Source organism: Petaurus breviceps, unplaced genomic scaffold, assembly GCF_028583685.1.
Source record: "Petaurus breviceps papuanus isolate PSGF00001 unplaced genomic scaffold, PetGlider_PUasm1.0 90775, whole genome shotgun sequence".
In the NCBI taxonomy this organism is placed as follows: Eukaryota; Metazoa; Chordata; class Mammalia; order Diprotodontia; family Petauridae; genus Petaurus; species Petaurus breviceps.
In genome coordinates, this window is record NW_027187342.1 from 3128054 (window position 1) to 3147454 (window position 19401).

At 39.2% G+C, this 19401-nt stretch overlaps 1 protein-coding gene and 1 pseudogene across 8 annotated transcripts in view; both read right to left on the minus strand.

The window, feature by feature from the left end:
• The window catches only part of AAK1 (AP2 associated kinase 1), a 271657-nt gene that overhangs the window by 107759 nt on the left and 144497 nt on the right, over positions 1-19401 (minus strand). For all 8 annotated transcript variants that reach the window (XM_069068900.1, XM_069068899.1, XM_069068898.1 and 5 more), the window contains exon 8: positions 18629-18761. In XM_069068900.1, coding sequence (XP_068925001.1) covers positions 18629-18761 — 133 coding nt within the window. The remainder of the gene's footprint in view (positions 1-18628; positions 18762-19401) is intronic.
• Positions 10723-16791, minus strand: LOC138146813 (keratin, type I cytoskeletal 23 pseudogene; annotated as a pseudogene).

The window sequence follows — 19401 nt, forward strand, 5'->3', positions numbered from 1 at the left end:
AAGATGGTCTCTGCTTCTGAAGACACTTGGAGTCAGACTAAGGACTTTGGACTTTATTACATTTTCTGAGCAGAAAAATGACAGGATGAAATGAGTGTTTCTAGAAGATTAGTGTGGGAGAAGACAGTATGTAATGTGAATTGGAAAGGAAGAGACTAGAAGCAGGAAAACCAGTAATGATTGTAATTTTCAAGATTTACACTCTAGTTCCAACAATGGACAACTACCTGGGGACATCTGAAACAATTCTGCCTGCCCTTGAAACCATTCCTCTCGGTAGCTAACCAATTTTACAAAAATTATACCAGCTAATATTCTCTCAGAGAACCTCTCTTGAGTTTAGGGCAAAGTACTGGTTACTCTCCACATCTCCACTCAAAAGGTAGAGGACTGTTAAATCAGACCATCCTCTGTGATATACAACCTTCACTTTAGATCCACAGAATCCTCTGGGGCCCATAACTAGTGATGATAGAATCCTAATAAAGCTGCCCCCAGCCCCAGTATTCTAACTTCATTATAGGCCTGGCCCTACTGAACAACAGGCCCACTGCTCCTACCTAGCCCCAGCCCCCCCAATGTCCTAACTTCTTTGTATATGCCTCACTGCTCACTGGAACAACAGGTATGTCCCTGAACTTAGTTCCCACAGAAACAGCAGGTATGTCCATGTGATGGGAACCTAGCTACTGCCTCTACCTGATCACTGCTCCCAAACCCATTCCCACAGAAACAGGTGTGTTCTTATATTCAGTCACAGTCACATAATCCATCTATCCCAAGACAGGACCACAATAGCTAGCCAGTTGGAGGGCAGAATGACCAGAATGTTTAACCACCAAACTGTAGATAGGACCCCTCCTTCATTACCTAATCCCTTGCAGTAACCCCCCATTTTGTGAACATCCCCCTTCTCTCCCCATCATAGGAGAGTTGCCTAAGAAACCTGCCCAAACATGCTACCTGAAGCCCATTATCCTCCCCCCCCCCCCCCCCCACACACACACACACTTCTGTTCAGTTCTTGAAACAGATTTGGGAATTTTCCAGTTGGGCAACAAACTGACCTCTGGGCAACAATCGTTAGGCAATGAACTGATTGCTACCTTTTGGCTTCTGTATTTTCCCTGCTTGCGTAGCAACTGACTAAGTTGTAGTTTCCCCCTGGTAACAGCTTTGTTGTGATTCTTGTCTATATAAACCCCAAGATGTATATGCTCGGGGCTGCCTGATTTGGGTACATGATGCCTGGCAGTCCCCGGGTTAATTATGCTCCACAATTAAAACTTCATTTTAAATGATTAATGGTCTCACTTGCTGTCATTCACTTTATAACACCTTAACAAACCCCTCCTCCATCACCTAATCCCTTAACAAACTCTTCCTGCCTTTTTAATATTAATGATATTCCTCTATTCTATGTAAATTTTTGTTGTGTAATTGCATCTTTACCCTATAAAAATCCATCTTGCTTGCTCTAAAGCTGCTGGTTCCTCTTGGAATTTAGCCTGCTTCATGAAAGGCGTCAATCTCAATAAATGCCTATACTTGGATTAGAGGTGGTCTGACTCTGAATTTTTTGAGACGGTTCCACCACAACATATCATGAAACTGCAACAGTTTTTGGGTGGGCAAAGCCCCCACTTCAACAGTTTTTGGCGTCCCTGGGTTTAAACTGCAACAGCGACAAGCTGAACTCTATTTAATATACTTAGGGAGAAGAAGAATTCCCAGTTTGGGTCATGACAGACTTCTGTATCAGTGAGGTCACCTCCAATTCCTCAGCCTGGGAAGAAAATGGTCAAGAGGTTAAAGTAGGAAACTAGTAGCATATCTATGCTCACAGGCCAAGGAAGACCCTTCCCTAGCAAGGGATCATCAAACCAGGGTTAAAAACTGAAGAGAGGCCATGTAGTACAAGTGCATTATTTTACATATTAGGAGACTAAGGACCAGGGAAATGAAATCCCATGGGTAGTCAGTGTCAGAAGTAAGATTATAACATAGGTCTTCTGAATACAGAGCTGCGGGGTCCTTTCTGCTTCATGTCACATCTACCACTGTGGAACTAAGTTCAAACTCCGAATCAAGTATTCCTAAGGATAGTAAGGGAGAGTCCAGGACCAAAGGATAGCAGGTCACTAGACCCTGAAGGTGGTGGTGTGGATAGAGAGCCAGGTCTAGAACCATGAAGACTTCTCTTCATGAGTTCAAATCTGGCCTCAGACACTTCCTGGCTGTATGGCTCTGGACAAATCACTTAATCCTGTTTACCTCAGTTTCCTCATTTGTAAAATGATCTGAAAAAGGAAACAGCAAAACACTCCAGTATCTTGGCCAAGAAAACTCCAAAGGGGGTCACAAAGAGTCAGACATCACTGAAAAACAACTGAACAAAAATAGGCCTTTAAAAACTCAAGAGATAGGGTGGAGGGAAGGTGCAATTTGATTTGTCTTAGATGTCATTTGCAAGACCTTTTCTGGTATTTCAGGCTGCTTTTGTTTTGCCCATTCACACTGGTATTTAAGTAAACATATTCTTTTTTTCATGCATCCATGGCTACTCTGGTTTCTTCACTTAAGATTATTTTATAGACCTTTTCACATTTGTTTATATTCCGAAAATGTAGTCTTGGTGGTGTAGTATTCTATTAGATTGATATACTACAACTTGTTCAGCCATAACCCAGTTGTTGGACATCAGATGGTAGACAGATTATTGCAATTACAAATTATGCTTCCATCAGTATCTTGGAACAGATAGTCCTTTTCCAATGCTTTGTGATATTTAAGGTACATTTTCAATTATCAGATTGTTGGATCGATGGCTGTGGGTATTTTAAGAACACTTACAGAATACAGGCAGAATAATCTCCAAAAAGATTCCAGCTATTTGTTATTTCACCAAAAACAAACGAGTATGCCTGCTTCTCTATCAGTTCTTCATGGTTTTTAAAATTTGTATATTTTTGATCCTTAAGGAAGTTAGAATATTCTTTATCAGTATATATGACTCCTATAGATAATGGGGGAGAAGGAAACTAGCAATAAGTTGGCCCCCAAAAGAAAGTCATTAGAACAGCTTTTAAAATGCATAGAAGAGAAAGAAGTTCAATAGGAAACAGATAAGCAGGACAGCTTTGAAAATAACATACTGAATTTATTATTTACTTTTAAAAAGCAACCTTTACGTGATGGGGATTTATGCTTTCATATATAACCTCTTTTTCTGTTTAATTTGTATAGGGAAATGTTCTTTGTTTTATGGTGTATTAAATTCAGCATAATAAAATAAAAGTAAATCATTATGGATTATTTTTCATAGTTTTTCACATCTTAGTAATTTTTTTGTTGTTGACAGACTTTTTTATAAATCAAATCCATACACCTTGCTCTCTATAATTACTTCAATCTATTTATAAGATAAACATCCATGTCTTATCCATAGTTGAGATACATTTATTTTTCAGTCTTTTTTGTTGTTATTCTTTTTTATGACTAAGTCTATGATTATTATGGTATATGGTGTGTGGTGAGGTGCTAAATTAATTTTCAGCCATACTGCTACCCAATTTTTTCAACAATCGTTAAATAATGAATAGTTTCCCCAGTTTTTATTTCCCTTGGGTTTATCAGACATTAATCTTTTGCATATGTTTGCTTCTGTTCCTGACATGTCCATTCTACTCCATTCATCTGGTTTCCTATTTATTGCCCCAAAGAGGATAGTTTTGATGACAAATGCCTTTCAAAAGCAAGGACCAAAAGTCTAATTTTATTAGGTTTTTGTTTTTCTCAAGCATCCCTGGTGTTATGACCACAAAAATTTTTCCACATAAATTTCCTCATGATCTTATCTGGCTGTTTGGAAAATGGTATCAAATTAAAATTGTACATAAAATCAAGAAATTAATTTGGGGTATGTTGCTATTGGGGGGGGGCAGCTAGGTGGTAGAGTGGATAGAGAGCACAGCCTGAAGGCAAGAAGACTCATCTTCATGAATTCAAAACTGGCCTCAGACACTTACTAGCTGTGTACCCCTGAGCAAGTCACTTGACCCTGTTTGCCTCAGTTTCCTCATCTGTAAAATGAGCTGGAGAAGGAAATGGCAAACCACTCCAGTATCTCTGCCAAGAAAACTTCAAATGGGGTCATGGAGGGTCAGACACAACTGAAAAGCAAAAAAAATACTGCCATTTTTAGTACATTGATCTAAGCCACATATGAACACTGAAATTTTTGTTTTTGTTTTTGCTTTTTGGAGGGGGGAAGGCAGGGCAATTGGGGTTAAGTGACTTGCCCAAGGTCACACTGCTAGTAAGGGTTAAGTGACTGAAGTCGAATTTGAACTCAGGTCCTCCTGACTCCAGGACCGGTGCTCTATTCACTGCACCACTCAGCTTTCCCAAAAAACACAACACTGTCGGGGCGGCCAGGTAGCACAGCGAGTAAGAGCACCGGCCCTAGTGTCGGGATGACCTGGGGATCGAATCCGGGCTCAGACACTTAGCACCCACCCAGAAAACACCTGGCCATGTAACCTTGAGCAAGTTACTTAACCCCAAATGCTTAGGGGCGGCCAGGTGGCTCATTGAGTAAGAACACTGGCCCCAGTGTTGGGATGACCTGGGGATTGAATCCAGGCTCAGATACTTAGCACCACACCCAGAAATAACTGGCCATGTAACCTTGAGCAAGTTACTTAACCCCAATTGCTTTAAAAAAACACACACACAACACTGTTTTATAAATTTATATATTTTTTCATGTATGGCTTAATAGAAGACTGCTGAATTCTCACATCTGTTTCTGCATTTAGTCTGTCAAGATATTGTTTTGGTTAAATACATAAACATATAATGAAAATCTAGCCACACAAAAATACGTAGTTCTAAAAGGGAGGAGTACTTTAATAGGCAAATAACATCTTAGCATTATTATAAAAACAGTTTTACTTCACAGACCCATGAAAGACTCTTGGGGACCCCCAGAAGTCTACAGATCCCATTTTGAGAACCGCTGCTGTAAATTTCAGAGGTGTCAATTCCTATTAGTAAAAAAAAAAGTTCTTCACCAGGAACTCCATATGCCAATGAAATCACAGGTCCAGTTAAAAAAAAGAAAAGAATACAACTGCTACATTCTGAATACTGTTGACCTATAGAATTTCAAAATCACAAGGGATCTTCATGATCACCTAGCCCAGTATCATCATTTTATAGAAAACTATGGCCTAGAGGGAAGGACTTATATCATCATATCAATGAACCAAAGATTTAGAGCAGGAAAAAATTGGGGGTCATCTAATCTGAAACCTCCATTTTATTTATTTTATTTTTTGCTTTTTGCAGGGGGTTGGGGTTATTGGGCTATTGGGGTTAAGTAACTTGCCCAAGTTCACATGGCTAGTAAGTGTTAAATGTCTGAAGTCACATTTGAACTCAGGTCCTCCTGACTCCAAGACCAGTACTCTATTCTCTGGGCCACCTAGCTGCCCCTTTCCCTCCATTTTAAAGATGAGAAAACTGAGACCTGGAAGAAATGACTTGCCACATAATTAGCAAGTGGTAGAATCAATACCTGAACCCATTCATTTGAATTGGCATAATGTATAGCGTGTAGGATGCTAAGATTTGTCCTGTCCAACTCTTCATTATTCCATTGGGATTTTCTTAGCAAAGATACTAGAGCAGTTTGCCATTTCCTTCTCCAGGTCATTTTAGAGATGGGGAAACCAAGGCAAACAGGGTTAAGTGACTTGCCCAGGATCCCACAACTAGTAAGTATCTGAGGCCAGATTTGAACTCAAGAAGAGCCGCCTTCCTGACTCCAGGACCAGAACTCTATTCATTACACTACATAGCTACCCTTTTGTTTCTTAAAATCTAGTAATAATTTGCAATCATTTCTCTTTCAAAAGTTTTATCAGGTACTTTTTATTAAAAGAAAGAATTCATGGGGGAGGCTAGGTGGCACAGTGAACAGAGCACCAGCCCTGGAGTCAGGAGTTCAAATGCGGCCTCAGACACTTAACACAAAAACAAGCTGTGTGTGGTGAGAGAGGAATATAATGAGGGATGGGGAGAGACAGAATGGGGTAAACTATCTCATATAGAAGAGGCAAGGGGAAATGGTTACAATGGAGGGGAAGAACAGGAAGGCAAAAGGGAATGGGTCAACCTTATTCTCATTGAATTTGGCTTGAGGAGGGAATGACATATACACTAAATAGGGTACCTCACCCTCCAGGTGAGTAGGGGGGAAGGGGATGAGAGGGGCATGATAGAAGGGAGGGCAGGTTGGGGGAGAGGGAAGTTGTAAGCACCCACTTTTGAAAAGGGAAAGGATCAAAGTAGAGAATAGAACAAGTGGGAGATGGGATAGGAGGGAGGGAAATACAGTCAGTCTTCCACAATATATCTACTATGGAAATGTTTTGCATAGCTACACATGTACAACCTATATTGAATTGCTTATCTTCCCAGTAAGGGTGGGTGACAAGGGAGGAAGGGAATGAATCTGGAATTCAAAGTTTTAAAATCAAATGTTTAAATATATATATATATATATATATATACTATTATCAATATTATTTTATATGTAACTGGGAAATAAGATATACAGGCACTATACTGGAAAGTCTAAGGGGGTATGGGAGAAAATATGGGAGAGAGCAGATTGGAGGAGGGGATATCCAGTGGGATCACTATTTTGGGGTGGTGGGTAGGGGGAAAATGGGGAGAAAATTTGTAACTCAGAATCTTGTGGAAATGAATGATGTAAATTAGAAGTTAATAAAGCATTTGATTTTTTAAAAAAGCTATGGGACCTTGGGCAAGTCACTTGACCCCGACTGCCCTACCTTCCCCCCTCCAAAAGAAAAAAAAAGAATTCATGAGTAAAGCTGCTCTCTTTTCTTTTCTGAGATTGATCTATTCAGTTATTAATTTCTTATGTCAGTTCTGGTCATATTTTTAGCAAATAATCATCCATTTCTTCACTATTTTATTAGTAGCATGTGACTGAATATTATTCGCTATGCCTGCCACATATAACAATAAATGTTCTTTGAACAGAATGATTTTTCACTTGCTTCCTCATTTGCCATGATCTTTTCTTTTCTGTTTCTAATTTTGGTCATTTTTCTTTAAAAAAGCCAAACAAAACAAAAAACTTTGTTTATTAGCAAAAAAAGTCTGTTCATTTTATTGGTCTCTTTAAAGAACTAGCTCTTTGTTTTATTTATTAATTCAAATGTTTTCCTGTTTCCCATTATCTTTTTTTCTCTATTCTTTATTATTTCCATTATTGTTATTTTCCTTTAAATGACTCCTTTGCTCAATTCATTTTTTTCCTTCCTTTATTATTAAAGTTGATAATCACCATTGTTTTACCTTAAAGAACAATTTTAGAAGCATTAACATTTCTTTCTTTTCCATTTTTTGTCTTTATAATTCGATTATGCCTTATTATGATTAGTTTTTAAGTATTTTTCCTTACCTTTTGCTTCCTTTTATTACTCATGTTAATAATTACTATTATTTCTAATTTTACTACCTTATAATCTGTAAAAATCCAGTATGCATATTTTTAAAAATTTGTTCAAGGATCTTTATAAATGAAAATTAAAGCTACCATTTATTTATTTATATTTATTTTATATATTATGTTTATTTATTAAAATTTATTTAAACCTTAAAGTCTTTTAAGGTTTGCAAAGCACTTTATATTCATACCATCATTTAAGCCTTGCAACAACCCTATGAAATGGGTTCTATAAGGTATTATTTTAGGATAGCCTTTCAGATTTTATGATTTTAAAATCTGTTGACTGTTGGAATATTTTTCCGTTTTTTTTTCTTGGAGGGCAATTGGTGTTAAATGACTTGCCCAAAGTCACACGGCTAGTAAGTGTGTTAAGTGTCTGAGACCGCATTGAACTCAGGTCCTCCTGACTTCAGGGCCGGCGTTCTATTCACTGTACCACCTAGCCATCCCTATGAGGTATTATTTTAGAGATGAAGAAACCAAGGCTTGTTTGTTGTTTTTCAGTCATTTCAGTCATGTCTGATCCTTCATGACCCCACTTGGGGTCTTCTTGGCAGAGATATTGGAATACTTTGCCATTTCCTTTTCCAGTTCATTTTACAGATGAGGAAACTGAGGCAAACAGTGTTAAGTGACTTGCCCAGGATCACACTGCTAGACTGCTAGGAAAGTGTTTGAGATAAAATCTGAACTCAAGGCGGAAAGGGGGGGGGGGGTTGGTGGTGCAGTGAATAGAGCATCTGCCCTGGAGTCAAGAGGACCTGAGTTCACATCAGGCCTCAGATACTTAACACTAGCTGTGTGACCTTGGGCAAGTCACTTAACCCCAATTGCCCTGCCTTCCCCCCTACAAAACTAAAAAGCAAAAAAAAAAATTTGAACTCAGGTCTTCCTGTCTCCAGGCCCTGGAGTTCTACACACTGTGCCACCTAGGTCTATAGATGATGATAAATGACTTGCCCACGGGCATATAGTTAGTAAGTATTAAGGGCAGGATCTGAACCCAGTTCTTATAACTCTAAGCTCACTATATATCCACTAAGCCAAGTAAATGACTTTTTAAAATAAGAATTCCAATAGCATTCCAGAAAAACGTGTGGTTCTCCTGCTTTTTACATTTAGTTCTACACACACACACACACACACACACACACACACCCCTCTACCCAGTTATTTCCATGTGATTCAATAAAAAATTTTTGATTTGTTTGCTTTTAATCTCACTAGATTTGTCATATTTTGATCATGAAGTATAAAATTCATTATCATTTTATCTATTTCATTTTGTATCACTATTACTCTTTTTAATGAACATAACTGTTGAATTATTTGTGTCTCTATGTGTGTGTGTGTATACATTTAAATGAGGCAGCAATTTGACAAAATAGTGTTTTGTATTTCAAGTCTCTAAGACCTGAATTCAAATCTTGCCTTAAATACTTTCTAGCTCTGAGGCCCAAAGCATGTCACTCTATCTCAGTTTCGGTTTTCTTATCTGTAAAACAGGGATCTATGTCACAGGGTTGTTGCATGTATCCAATAAGGTAACATATGCAGTAAAAGTACTTTGTAAACCATAAATTGCTACATATATATACCACCTACTATTATTATTATTAGATATTCACCACTGCATAATGATATAACATTTTTATTTGTCTTTTTTTAATTTCAGAGTCCAATGTAAACATTAATATCATCACTGCTACTACTGATTTTTTAAATTTTTAATTGCATACTGATATATTTTTAGACCAACCTCTAATTTTTTTAATGCTTTATTAACTTCTGATTTACATCATTCGTTTCCACCAGATTTTGAGTTACAAATTTTCTCCCTGTTTTTCCCCCACCCATCCCCCCAAAACAGCAGTCCCACAGGATATCCCCACCTCCAATCTGCTCTCTCCCATATTTTCTCACATACCCATTTCGACTTTTCCAGTGGATCTCTATGCCTCAGTGCCTGTACATCCCATTTCTTCATTACATGTAAGATGGTATTAATAATAGTATACACACACACACACACACATTTGAATATTTGATTTTAAAACTTTCAATCCCAGATTCATTCCCTTCCCCCCTGCCACCCACCCCCACTGGGGAGACAAGCAGTTCAGTATAGGTTGTACATGTGCGGCTAATGCACAACAATAACATAGTAGATATATTGTAAAAGACTGACTACATTTCCCTCCCACCTGTCCTATTCTCTACTTTGATCCTGTCCCTTTTCAAAAGTGGGTGCTTCCAACTTCCCTCCCCCCCAGCCTGCTCTCCCTCCCATCATCCCCCCTCTCATCCCCTTCCCCCCCCATTCTCCTGGAGGGTGAGATACCCTATTTAGTGTGTATTTCCCTTCCTCCTCAAGCCAGATTCAATAGGAATAAGGTTGACCCATTCCCTTCTGCCCTCCTATTCTTCCCCTCCATTGCAACCATTTTCCCTTGCATCTTCTATATGAGATAGTTTGCCCCAATCTGTCTCTTCCCATCTCCTCTCATTATACTCCTCTCACCTCTCAATTTCACCTTTTAAGTATCATCCCTTCCTGTTAAATTGGTCCCGTGCCCTCTATCTATGTATACCTGTTAACGTATATACACACATTCACATATGTATTCATATGCCCGCACCAGCCTCTAATTTTGAATATTTTTTCTTTATTAAATGTGCTTCTTATAAGTAGCTTTGATGAATTTTCTTTTTCAATCAATTCAATTAACTCTTCTCTTGCAGGGAAATTCACATAATTAATATTTGATTTCATTAATGTTAAATTTGATTCATCTTTTGGCATTTAAAATCTTTTCTAATTTTAGCTAATCCTATATGGAAGGAGCAATTTTTTAAAATTACTATTTCTGCTACTACAGGTAATTAATAAAGCAAACTAAAATTTCAGCTTTTTCAAACTACTGCCTCAACTCTCTCCTGAAGCCTGACATCCTTAATTTGAAGATAAAAGCTTTGCTTGGGAAATTGCTAGTTCCATTCCTTTTTCCCCTTCTCCTTTTATTTTTTTTTAAGAAAGACTGTTTCTTGACTATTTAAAAGCCTTTTTGGTGAAAGAGATTAACAAATGTAAATGACAGTTTTAAATCTCTTGACTTTTATTAATCATAATAGGTATTATATTCTTATAAGTATTAATTCCTTATTCTAAATAATTTCTTTTTTTTTCTCACAATTGACACAGAGCTTTATTGGAAACTGAGATCCAAAATGAAAAGAATCTGGAGCTGATAATAAGAGGGAAGCTATTTAAACTTTTATTAATTTGGCAAGTACAGTGAAAAAATGATAGTCATTTTATGGAGAAAAAGGTGAGTTCTGAAGTTTGTACACTAATAACTATGAATGCAACATGTACAACACTTTTATAAGTGGTTTAGACCTGTCAGAATTTTCATGAGAAAAGTATTTACAACTAGCAAGAAATTTTATATGCTTCATTCAAGCTTCTGAATCTCATTGACTTTTGAAAGGATGACTCTTCCATTCACAGTCTCCTGCATTATGGCCTTGATCTTTAGAGCTTTCCACTCTGACCTGTAATCTTGTTTTTTCTTTGTCCCTGCTCTCCATGAGGTGGCGGTAGGTAGCAGTCTCATTCTCCAGGTGGCTCTTGATGCCCAGCAGGATCTTGTATTCATTGTTCTGGCGCTCCAGGTCATGGCGAAGCTGCATCAGCTCCCCCTCATAATGGGAGATGATCTGCTGCATATCCTGGAGCTGGTAGGAGTAGTGGGACCAGGTGTCTGCCAACACGTCCTCCAGGGCACATTTTTTATTCTTCTGGGTTTGAAGGTCAATCTCTAGGGCCTGGAAGATACGTCTCAGTTCATGGATATTGTCCTTGCTATTCTGCACAGAGGTGGTTCTTCTTTCCAACTCCTGGGACACTGATTCTGCCTGCTCTTTGTACCATGTGTCCAAGTCTCGATGTTTCTTCTTAATCATCAACTCATATTCTTTCCTCATGTCCTCTAGGACCTTAATCAGATCTTCTCCTGGGGTCGAATTCACCCTCACATTAACCATGTGCCGCTTGCTTATTTCCTCCTCATGATGCTTCTTCATGAGAATCAGCTCCTTCCTCATGCCCTCCACCTCCACCTCCTGTTCCAGGTCAGTTGTGACAATCGTCATGTCATCTAGGATCTTCCGAAGTGCCCCCACTTCCGTTTCCAGGTCTTTCTTGAAGGACAGCTCATTTTCATACTTGAGGCTGAAGTCGTCCATTGCCATCCTGGCATTGTCGATATGGAGGAGAATCTTGGCATTGGCCAATTTTCCATCCATGACCTGTTCTTGCAGGTGGCTAATGCTTTCCTCATACTGAGAATAGTCTGGCTTCTTGTCCAGGTCCCTCTTCTTATGTCACTCCAGAATGCAACTTTTAAGTTTTGTATTGGCTGCCTCCAGGGAGTGTACCTTCTCCAGGTAAGAGGCCAGGCGGTCATTCAGATTCTGCATCATCTGCTTCCCATTTCCACTAAGGAGGATGCTGCCTCCTTGATTTCCTCCAAAGCCTGCTCCATAGCCCCCAGCTCCGAGGGATGAGCAGAACAATGTAGTGGAGGAAATAGAAACTCTCACACCTCCTGCACCTCCATGGACACTGGATGCCCTAGGGAAGATCCCAGGCCTGGCCCGGCCATAGCCTGAGCCCTTGATGGCACCCAAAGGGGACTGGAAGGGACTTTGGCTGGAGCTCATGCTCCCATCAGTCAGGAATCTCTAAATCATTTCTTGATTCACTCTATATCTCCTTTTTTGTTCCTTCCACTGATTTTTTAAAAAATTCTTCACTTAAATTGTAGTTCTGGTCTTTTTCCTAAACTTCAGTCTTGCATTACCAACTGCCTATAGGACATCTCCAACTGGCATTATCTGTAGGCATTTCAAACACATGGCAAAATCAGTCTTCATTTTTCCTCCAAATTATCCCCAACCGCTCATTTTCCTAATTTAGCTGAGAACACTACCATATTTCCAGGCATTCAAGACTTGTAACCTTGGAGTCAACCTCAACTCATTCCCTTCCTTTTTTTGCCCAAATCCAAACAGTGGCCAAGCTTAGTTGATTCCACTTCTGCAATACAATATATGCTCTCTTCTCTCCACTCCCATGGCCACTGTCACAGTACAAGCCTTCATCACCTTTATAATAGCTTCTTAATTGGTTTCCAGGCTTCAAGTCTCCCTCTCCCCTAATCCATTCTCTAAGATGCTGCCAAAGTGATATTTCTAAAGCTTACCATGCCATTCCCCTGTGAAAGAAGTTACAGTGATTTCCTCTTGCCAGGTATTTTTTTCTACAGCATTTTAAATTTTATCTAATTCTTTCCTGACAATAATAACTAGCAGTTATATAGCATTTTAAGGCTTGCAAGATGCTTTGCAAACAATTTCATTTTATACCCAGTACAACACAGGGAGGTAGGTGCTACCCTCATTTTACAGATGAGGAAACCAACGCTGACAGTGGTGAACTGACTGGCCCAAGGTCCCATAGCTGGTAAATGTCTGCGGCTGGATCTGAACTCAGAATAGAGTACTTTCAGTCTCTTTCTACTGATACACAGAGAGAGGCTAAATGACTCACCCACAGTGACCTGACTAGATAATGTCAGAAGGAAGATTTAAACCAAGGTTTTGAAGGCCCGAGTGCAGGGCTCTTTCCACTTCACTACTGCATAGCCTCCTTTTCCTTTTCTCTTTCAGCATCCCCCTGGAAAAGGTCCTTAATTTGCTTTCACTGGGGTATGGTGGTGCTCGTTAAGCTCTCTGATGTCATGAACCCCTTGGGCAGTGTGGGGAAGCCCACAGACCCCTTCTCAGAATATGTTTTTAAATGCATAAAACAAAATACATAGCATTGTAAATTTAGATTGATATGAAAATATTTTTTAAAACATGATTTCATGGACCCCAGGTGAAATGAGGTCTGACTAGAGTCAGACTGGGTGACTGACTAGAGAAGATACCTAGGAGGGATTTTAATTAGTCTGAGAACAGGCCAGATGACTATGAGTAGCCAAAGATGAATCCATAGCTGAGGAAGTCCTCTGCCTTCCCTGAGAATTGGCTGACATGACTGATAGGACGTTAGGCCAGTGGGTTGTACACAGGGTAGACAGGGTGGCCAGTGGGATCCTGTATGGTCTAAGTGAGATCTTTTATAATGATGCCCTATTCTGTAAAGGTATTGTCACCTTGTAACTCTCCTGGCCTGAGGGGAGTTATAGGAGCCATGGGGTAAAACAGGAGGCCCATGGTTTTGGCTGGTGCTCACAGAGGGGCAGCAGTGGCCTTGCTCCTGGGCCTACAGAGAGGTGACTGTTGATAGCTGCCATGCAAGGAAGACCAGAAAGGTAACAGGTTTTACATATAAAGCCCTTGTGCAACAAGGCCATGAAGCAATAAAGCCTCAGGACATTCATAAGATTACATCACAGATATTAGCCATGAGAACTGTAGAGTTCTTTGAGTCTTTAAAGGGGTAGAGGTGAGCAGAAAGCAGCTGAGGGGCTAGAGCCAGCATAGGGAAATGTACAAGGGCAGTTGTTTTCAAACTTTTGGGTCTTAGGACTCCTTTTCACTCTTAAAAAGTATTTATGTGACATTTAGTATATGAGGAATTAAAGCCTCGTACTATTATTACAGAAATAATTTTGACTTTGCAGACACTGTGAAATGGCCTAGGGGTCTTGCAACATCACTTTGAGAATTATTGTACAAGGGCAAGAAATCAGCAAATCTGAGACAAGCTAAAGACTGTCAGTGATCTATGAAAGTGAGGACCTTTTTGGTGGTCGGTACAAGACTATTTGACCCATGTCCTTGGCTTCTCAAATGCCAGATGATTTACCAACTCTAGGAGTTTAATGTGGTGCCACTGAGAGAAACAGGGACATTAATGGAGGAACTTTTTCATAGGAAAGATGGTAAGTTTCAGCACATGCTGAGTTTGAGATCCTCCATGAAAGGCTTTCTCCGGTACTTTATGAGAGGACTCTGGGTTCTCTGGGCCAGGCCTGGGGAATATAAGCTCTGTCATGTCCTGCTCCAAGAGAAGAAGGATAATGAGTATCTACAGACAAACTGGATCCAAGGACTAGCCTGATTAGAATCATCAGATGATTATTAAGCGTCTAATATGTAAAAAGAAACATGCTTAGAAAAGGTCATCAATAAGTAGCTTAGGTCATGAGATAATATAATATTCTGATCCCAGTATATCTAAAAGAACGTATACCTATGGAACAAAGAGGATGAAATAACAAATAGCCAAACCAACAAAATCACTTATCTTTTGAATAATGAAATTAGATTCTAGGGTGATAGAAGAACATTCAAAGGACTGCAGAGATCTTGGGTTGGATCTTGGATAAGAAACCAGAGCTTAAAGATTTATGTCTTTAATTTGAGAATAAATAACAATTTAAAAAATGAGCTAGAGGAATTAACTTGACGATGTAAATACATCTCAGGGTATCACTGAAACCTAAGGATTGGTTCAATGACCAAACCCAAAGAATGGTGATGGACAGTCTAGTACAGAACCTTCTCTGGTTTGGGTTCATTTTGTTTATCAGTCACATATAAAGGTGATGTGTGTATGTACATACACATATGTGCACATCTATGTGACTGAAATCTGTGGATGGGTAATACACTGTGTCACAAAATAAGATCGAAAATGCTTACCAGACTTTTGCAACAATGGGCTAAAAATGGTAAGATGAAATTAATTAAATGTAAAAAATAATGTATTTGGGTCCAAAAAAGAACTGTACAAGCATAGAACTATATACAAAGAACTACAGCTGGAAAGCAATAGTTGTGAAAAAATTTTTTGGAAATTTTAATGGTCCACAAACTTAGGGCAATAATTAAAATGACTAGAGAAAGCAAGGTGACCATACTGTCATACTCTATCCCTTGTTAAGCTAAGCCACTTTTGTAGCATTTTGTCCAGTTCTTGGAGCTACATCTTAGCCAGATCAGTGACGAGCATGTCAAGAGACTGACAGAACTGAAGAGTCTGAAGGCTCCTCAGCAGCCATTTAACACCCATCTGAATAAGAATTCTTTCTAAAACACCTTCACCCCCAAAATGATCCATCAACGCTGATGAAAAACCTCAGAATTAGAAGAACTTATTATTTCCTGAGGCAGCGCAGACCATTGTTGGATAGTCAGTACTATAAGGAAGTTGTTTCTTATAGCAAGTCTAAAATGTGTCTCTGTGCTACTCCTACCCACTGCTCCTAGCTCTTCCTTCTGTAGACAAACAGAGCAAATTGAGTCCCTCTCTTCAATCAGACAGCTCTTTTTTAAATGACAACTAAGTCTTCTTTTCTCTATGCCCAGTTCTTTCAACCAATAATCCTTTGTCTTGTTGTCCAGCTGTCTCCCCATCTTGGCAGTCCTCTTTTGGAAACAGTCCAGCTTGTCTATATCTATCCTAAAATATGGTCATCCATATATGCCCCAACTGGGCAGAGTATAAAGAACCTATTACCTCTTTCCTTCTGAATATTATACTTCTTGATGTATAGCCTATGACAGTGTTAGTTTTTTTGCCTCTGTGTCACACCAATGACTTATATTAAGCTCACAGTCCACTAAAACCCCCACATTTTTCACACAGAAACTGTTGTCTCTAGCCATGCCTCCCTCCCCCATCCAGTATTTGTGAAGTTGATTTTTCCAATCCAAGTATAGGCAGGAGGGTAACCAGATGGTGAGGGGACTTGAAACCACGCCATGCCAAAAGAAGATCGGTCGAAGGAACTAAAGAAACAATTAAAGGAGGGACATGAGCAGTGTCTTCCACACTAGAGGAGGGATTTAGACTTGTTTTTGTTTTTCCTCATAGGAAAGAACTAAGATAAAGAGGTAGAAGCTTTAGGGGGACAGATTTCAGCTCAATAAAAGGAGAAACTTCCTAAGAGTTAAAGTTCTCAAAAAAACCACATGGGTAGCTTCGGGTTGCTGATGCAAGCCACATGACTTGGAGGTTTATATAAGTGGAAGCCGAAAAGACTATTTTCAGGGATGTTACAGGGAGTATCTTTACTGTGGGGAGAGTATGGACTAGAAACACACAGGTCACACGCAGTCCACAACACTTTCAAGAGTGTCCTGAGTCAGATTAAAATTTAGCTCCAGTCTGGTTTTAATGTTTAAAGTATTAATTAAAAAAAGTGTAACTGTGTGATTTCCTTAGTCAATAGGAAGTCCTCGGGGATCCTTATGTATATAGTATGGCAGATTCTGTTTCTATTTGAGTTTAACACGACCTGGCTAGATAATTTGAGTTGTCACTTAACAACTCTGCAATTTTATCATTCTATGGCTCCCAAATTCCAGTTTCTTGCTCTAAATGTTAGTTTGCCCTTCTTTATGGGGCTGTTCACCAAGTGAAAATAACTCAGTTCTGAAGTTCATAATACAATGGAAAGAAAAACAAGACATATGACTATACTATATTTAAGAATTTGTTTCTGCTAGTCTATTCAAAGTTTAGAAACAAGGTCTGAAATTCAAGCTAGTAGAATTGTCTGAAATTCTATCTAAATGCACAGAGCATAGTAACACTCAAGTTCAATGATTTAAGAATGGACTTCATGAATAAGGAGCATTCTTTTAAATATGCAAAATGACTCCAAGACCTTTTGTTCAAGGATTCACTAACATCATCACTTGATCGACATGAGCTCAGGCTTTCAGAATGATATATTCAAATAAGGGCCTTGATGTCTAATACATTCCCCTACCATAAAAACAAATCTTGAGATCACAACTCTGAAGCTATCATGGGGCAAATGAGATTATGATCCTCATTAGTCTACATATACCATATTCATTTCACAATATCTCCCTTTTTATTTCTGTTCAGTTGCAATCAAGGTTAAAAGAAAAAGTAGACCAATCTGTAACAAAGTTAACCATGGCCAAATATGTGGCCTTCCATCAACTGGAAATTCATCCAACCAAGAGAAAAGGCCATTAGTGCTGCCACAGCCCTGTAATCAGTAAGATGGGATAGAGCTACATGACCTGGGACTGGTTAACAATTCTACCCCAAAAGAGCCTTGCCAATAGAGTGAAGGAGTCAAGTACCTCTGTTTCCATCTACTTTTTATCAGAAGGGCTCATGGTCACACTTTCATTTTGTTTTTAATGTATGTATGATGCAATAGGGTAACTGGAGAGGTTAAAAAATCAAAAGGCAATGTTAAACAGTGTTCCCCTGTGATATCTTATCACAAAAATGGATTCTTAAATGCCACACTAGTGGAGGACAAGATTTGACAGGTATTCCATGCTAGAAAGGCTTTGTAAATGGGAGACTACATATTTCTGTCATCTGAGGGCCAGCCAGGTATGAAATGGTTCATCACCAGGGACCTGGCCACCAATTGATAGATTTTTACAGTCACAATGATCCCAGAACAAATCATGATGATTAACCTAAAAAACAGTAAAAGACTTGGTTCTGGGCCTCCATCTTCAGCACCTAGGAAAAATGCTTTTGTCACCTAGCACGGCAGGCACACAGTAGGTACCTAAGAAATATTTGTTGTATTAAAATGAATTCTGCAGAGCAAGATGCTGCTGCTGGAGGCAAATATTCAAGTAAAACATTGCATTGCTAACCTCTTCATTGGAGCAAGGCCTAATTTTGCAAAGATCAATCAATGCCTTACCCCTTGATAAACAACCAGTCAGAGTTATATTGCTCCAGGATTTCTTCAAAGACTTTAACTAATGGCATGCAAGTCTTGTACATTCAACACTTCTGCTCATGTGATCCATGTAGGTATGAAGTATGCTTTGGAAATTTACCCAAAGTCGACCTGTTTGAGCAATCGGAGCTCTTGGCTTCAAAGCTATCTCATCATCTCTGTTCTACCCCCTGTTGATCCATTTCCCCATTCCTGTCTTCCCTTTTGCTCATTCTCTCTACCTTGGGCAATCTCTCCTCTCCTACTGGTGTAATTCAGTCCTAGAGAGAAAAGGTTATGAACCAAGAGGAATCTGGGAAATGGAAATACTTACGTATGAGGCAATGCATGTCTTGGGAATACCGTGAGTTATCAGGAATCGTGAAGTTTCCATCGCAAATGGCTACCTGACTCTCCCCAAATGGTAATGTGAAGTAGCACAATTTATACAACAAACAACCAAGGGCCTAAAAGACAGAGGAAAAAAGGATTGTTTTCACTCTGTAACTACTGAGCATGGGCTTCTTCCTGTAATCTCCCTACAAACATTCTAGGAGGTTGGTTAGTGCTTTTGAATAGAAATCTAAAGATCATGTAGGCTAAGCTCCCTGATTTTAGAGGTAAAAAAAAGTTGAGTTTCATAGATAGGATGTGATTTGCCCAAGGTCTTGCATGCACTAAGTAGCAAAGATGGCACTCAGATCCTCTGACTCTAAATCCAGGATAGTATTCTACTATGCCATATTACTATCTGTTTGTGGATGCACAGCCATAACTAGCAATTCTGGTACCCACAGCTATTAAGGTAAAGGGTGTGAAGGAGCTCAGCTGGGATGAAGCTAAATCCGGAAAGAAGCACATCATCATATTTCTGCTAACTAGGTGTTTTATAGGTCAGCTTCTCCTAAATTTCAGCACCATGAGGCAAAGTCTCACTCACCGTACCCTAGTCACAGGTCTGCAGGTATACAAGCTAAAACACTAACAATTGAGCAGCTACAGATTAGAATAATAATACACAATTCTCTGGTACATTCAGGCTTCCAAAGCTCTTTGCTCATCATCCCTCTGAGAGACAAATGGTGCAAAGTTTATCCTCATTTTACA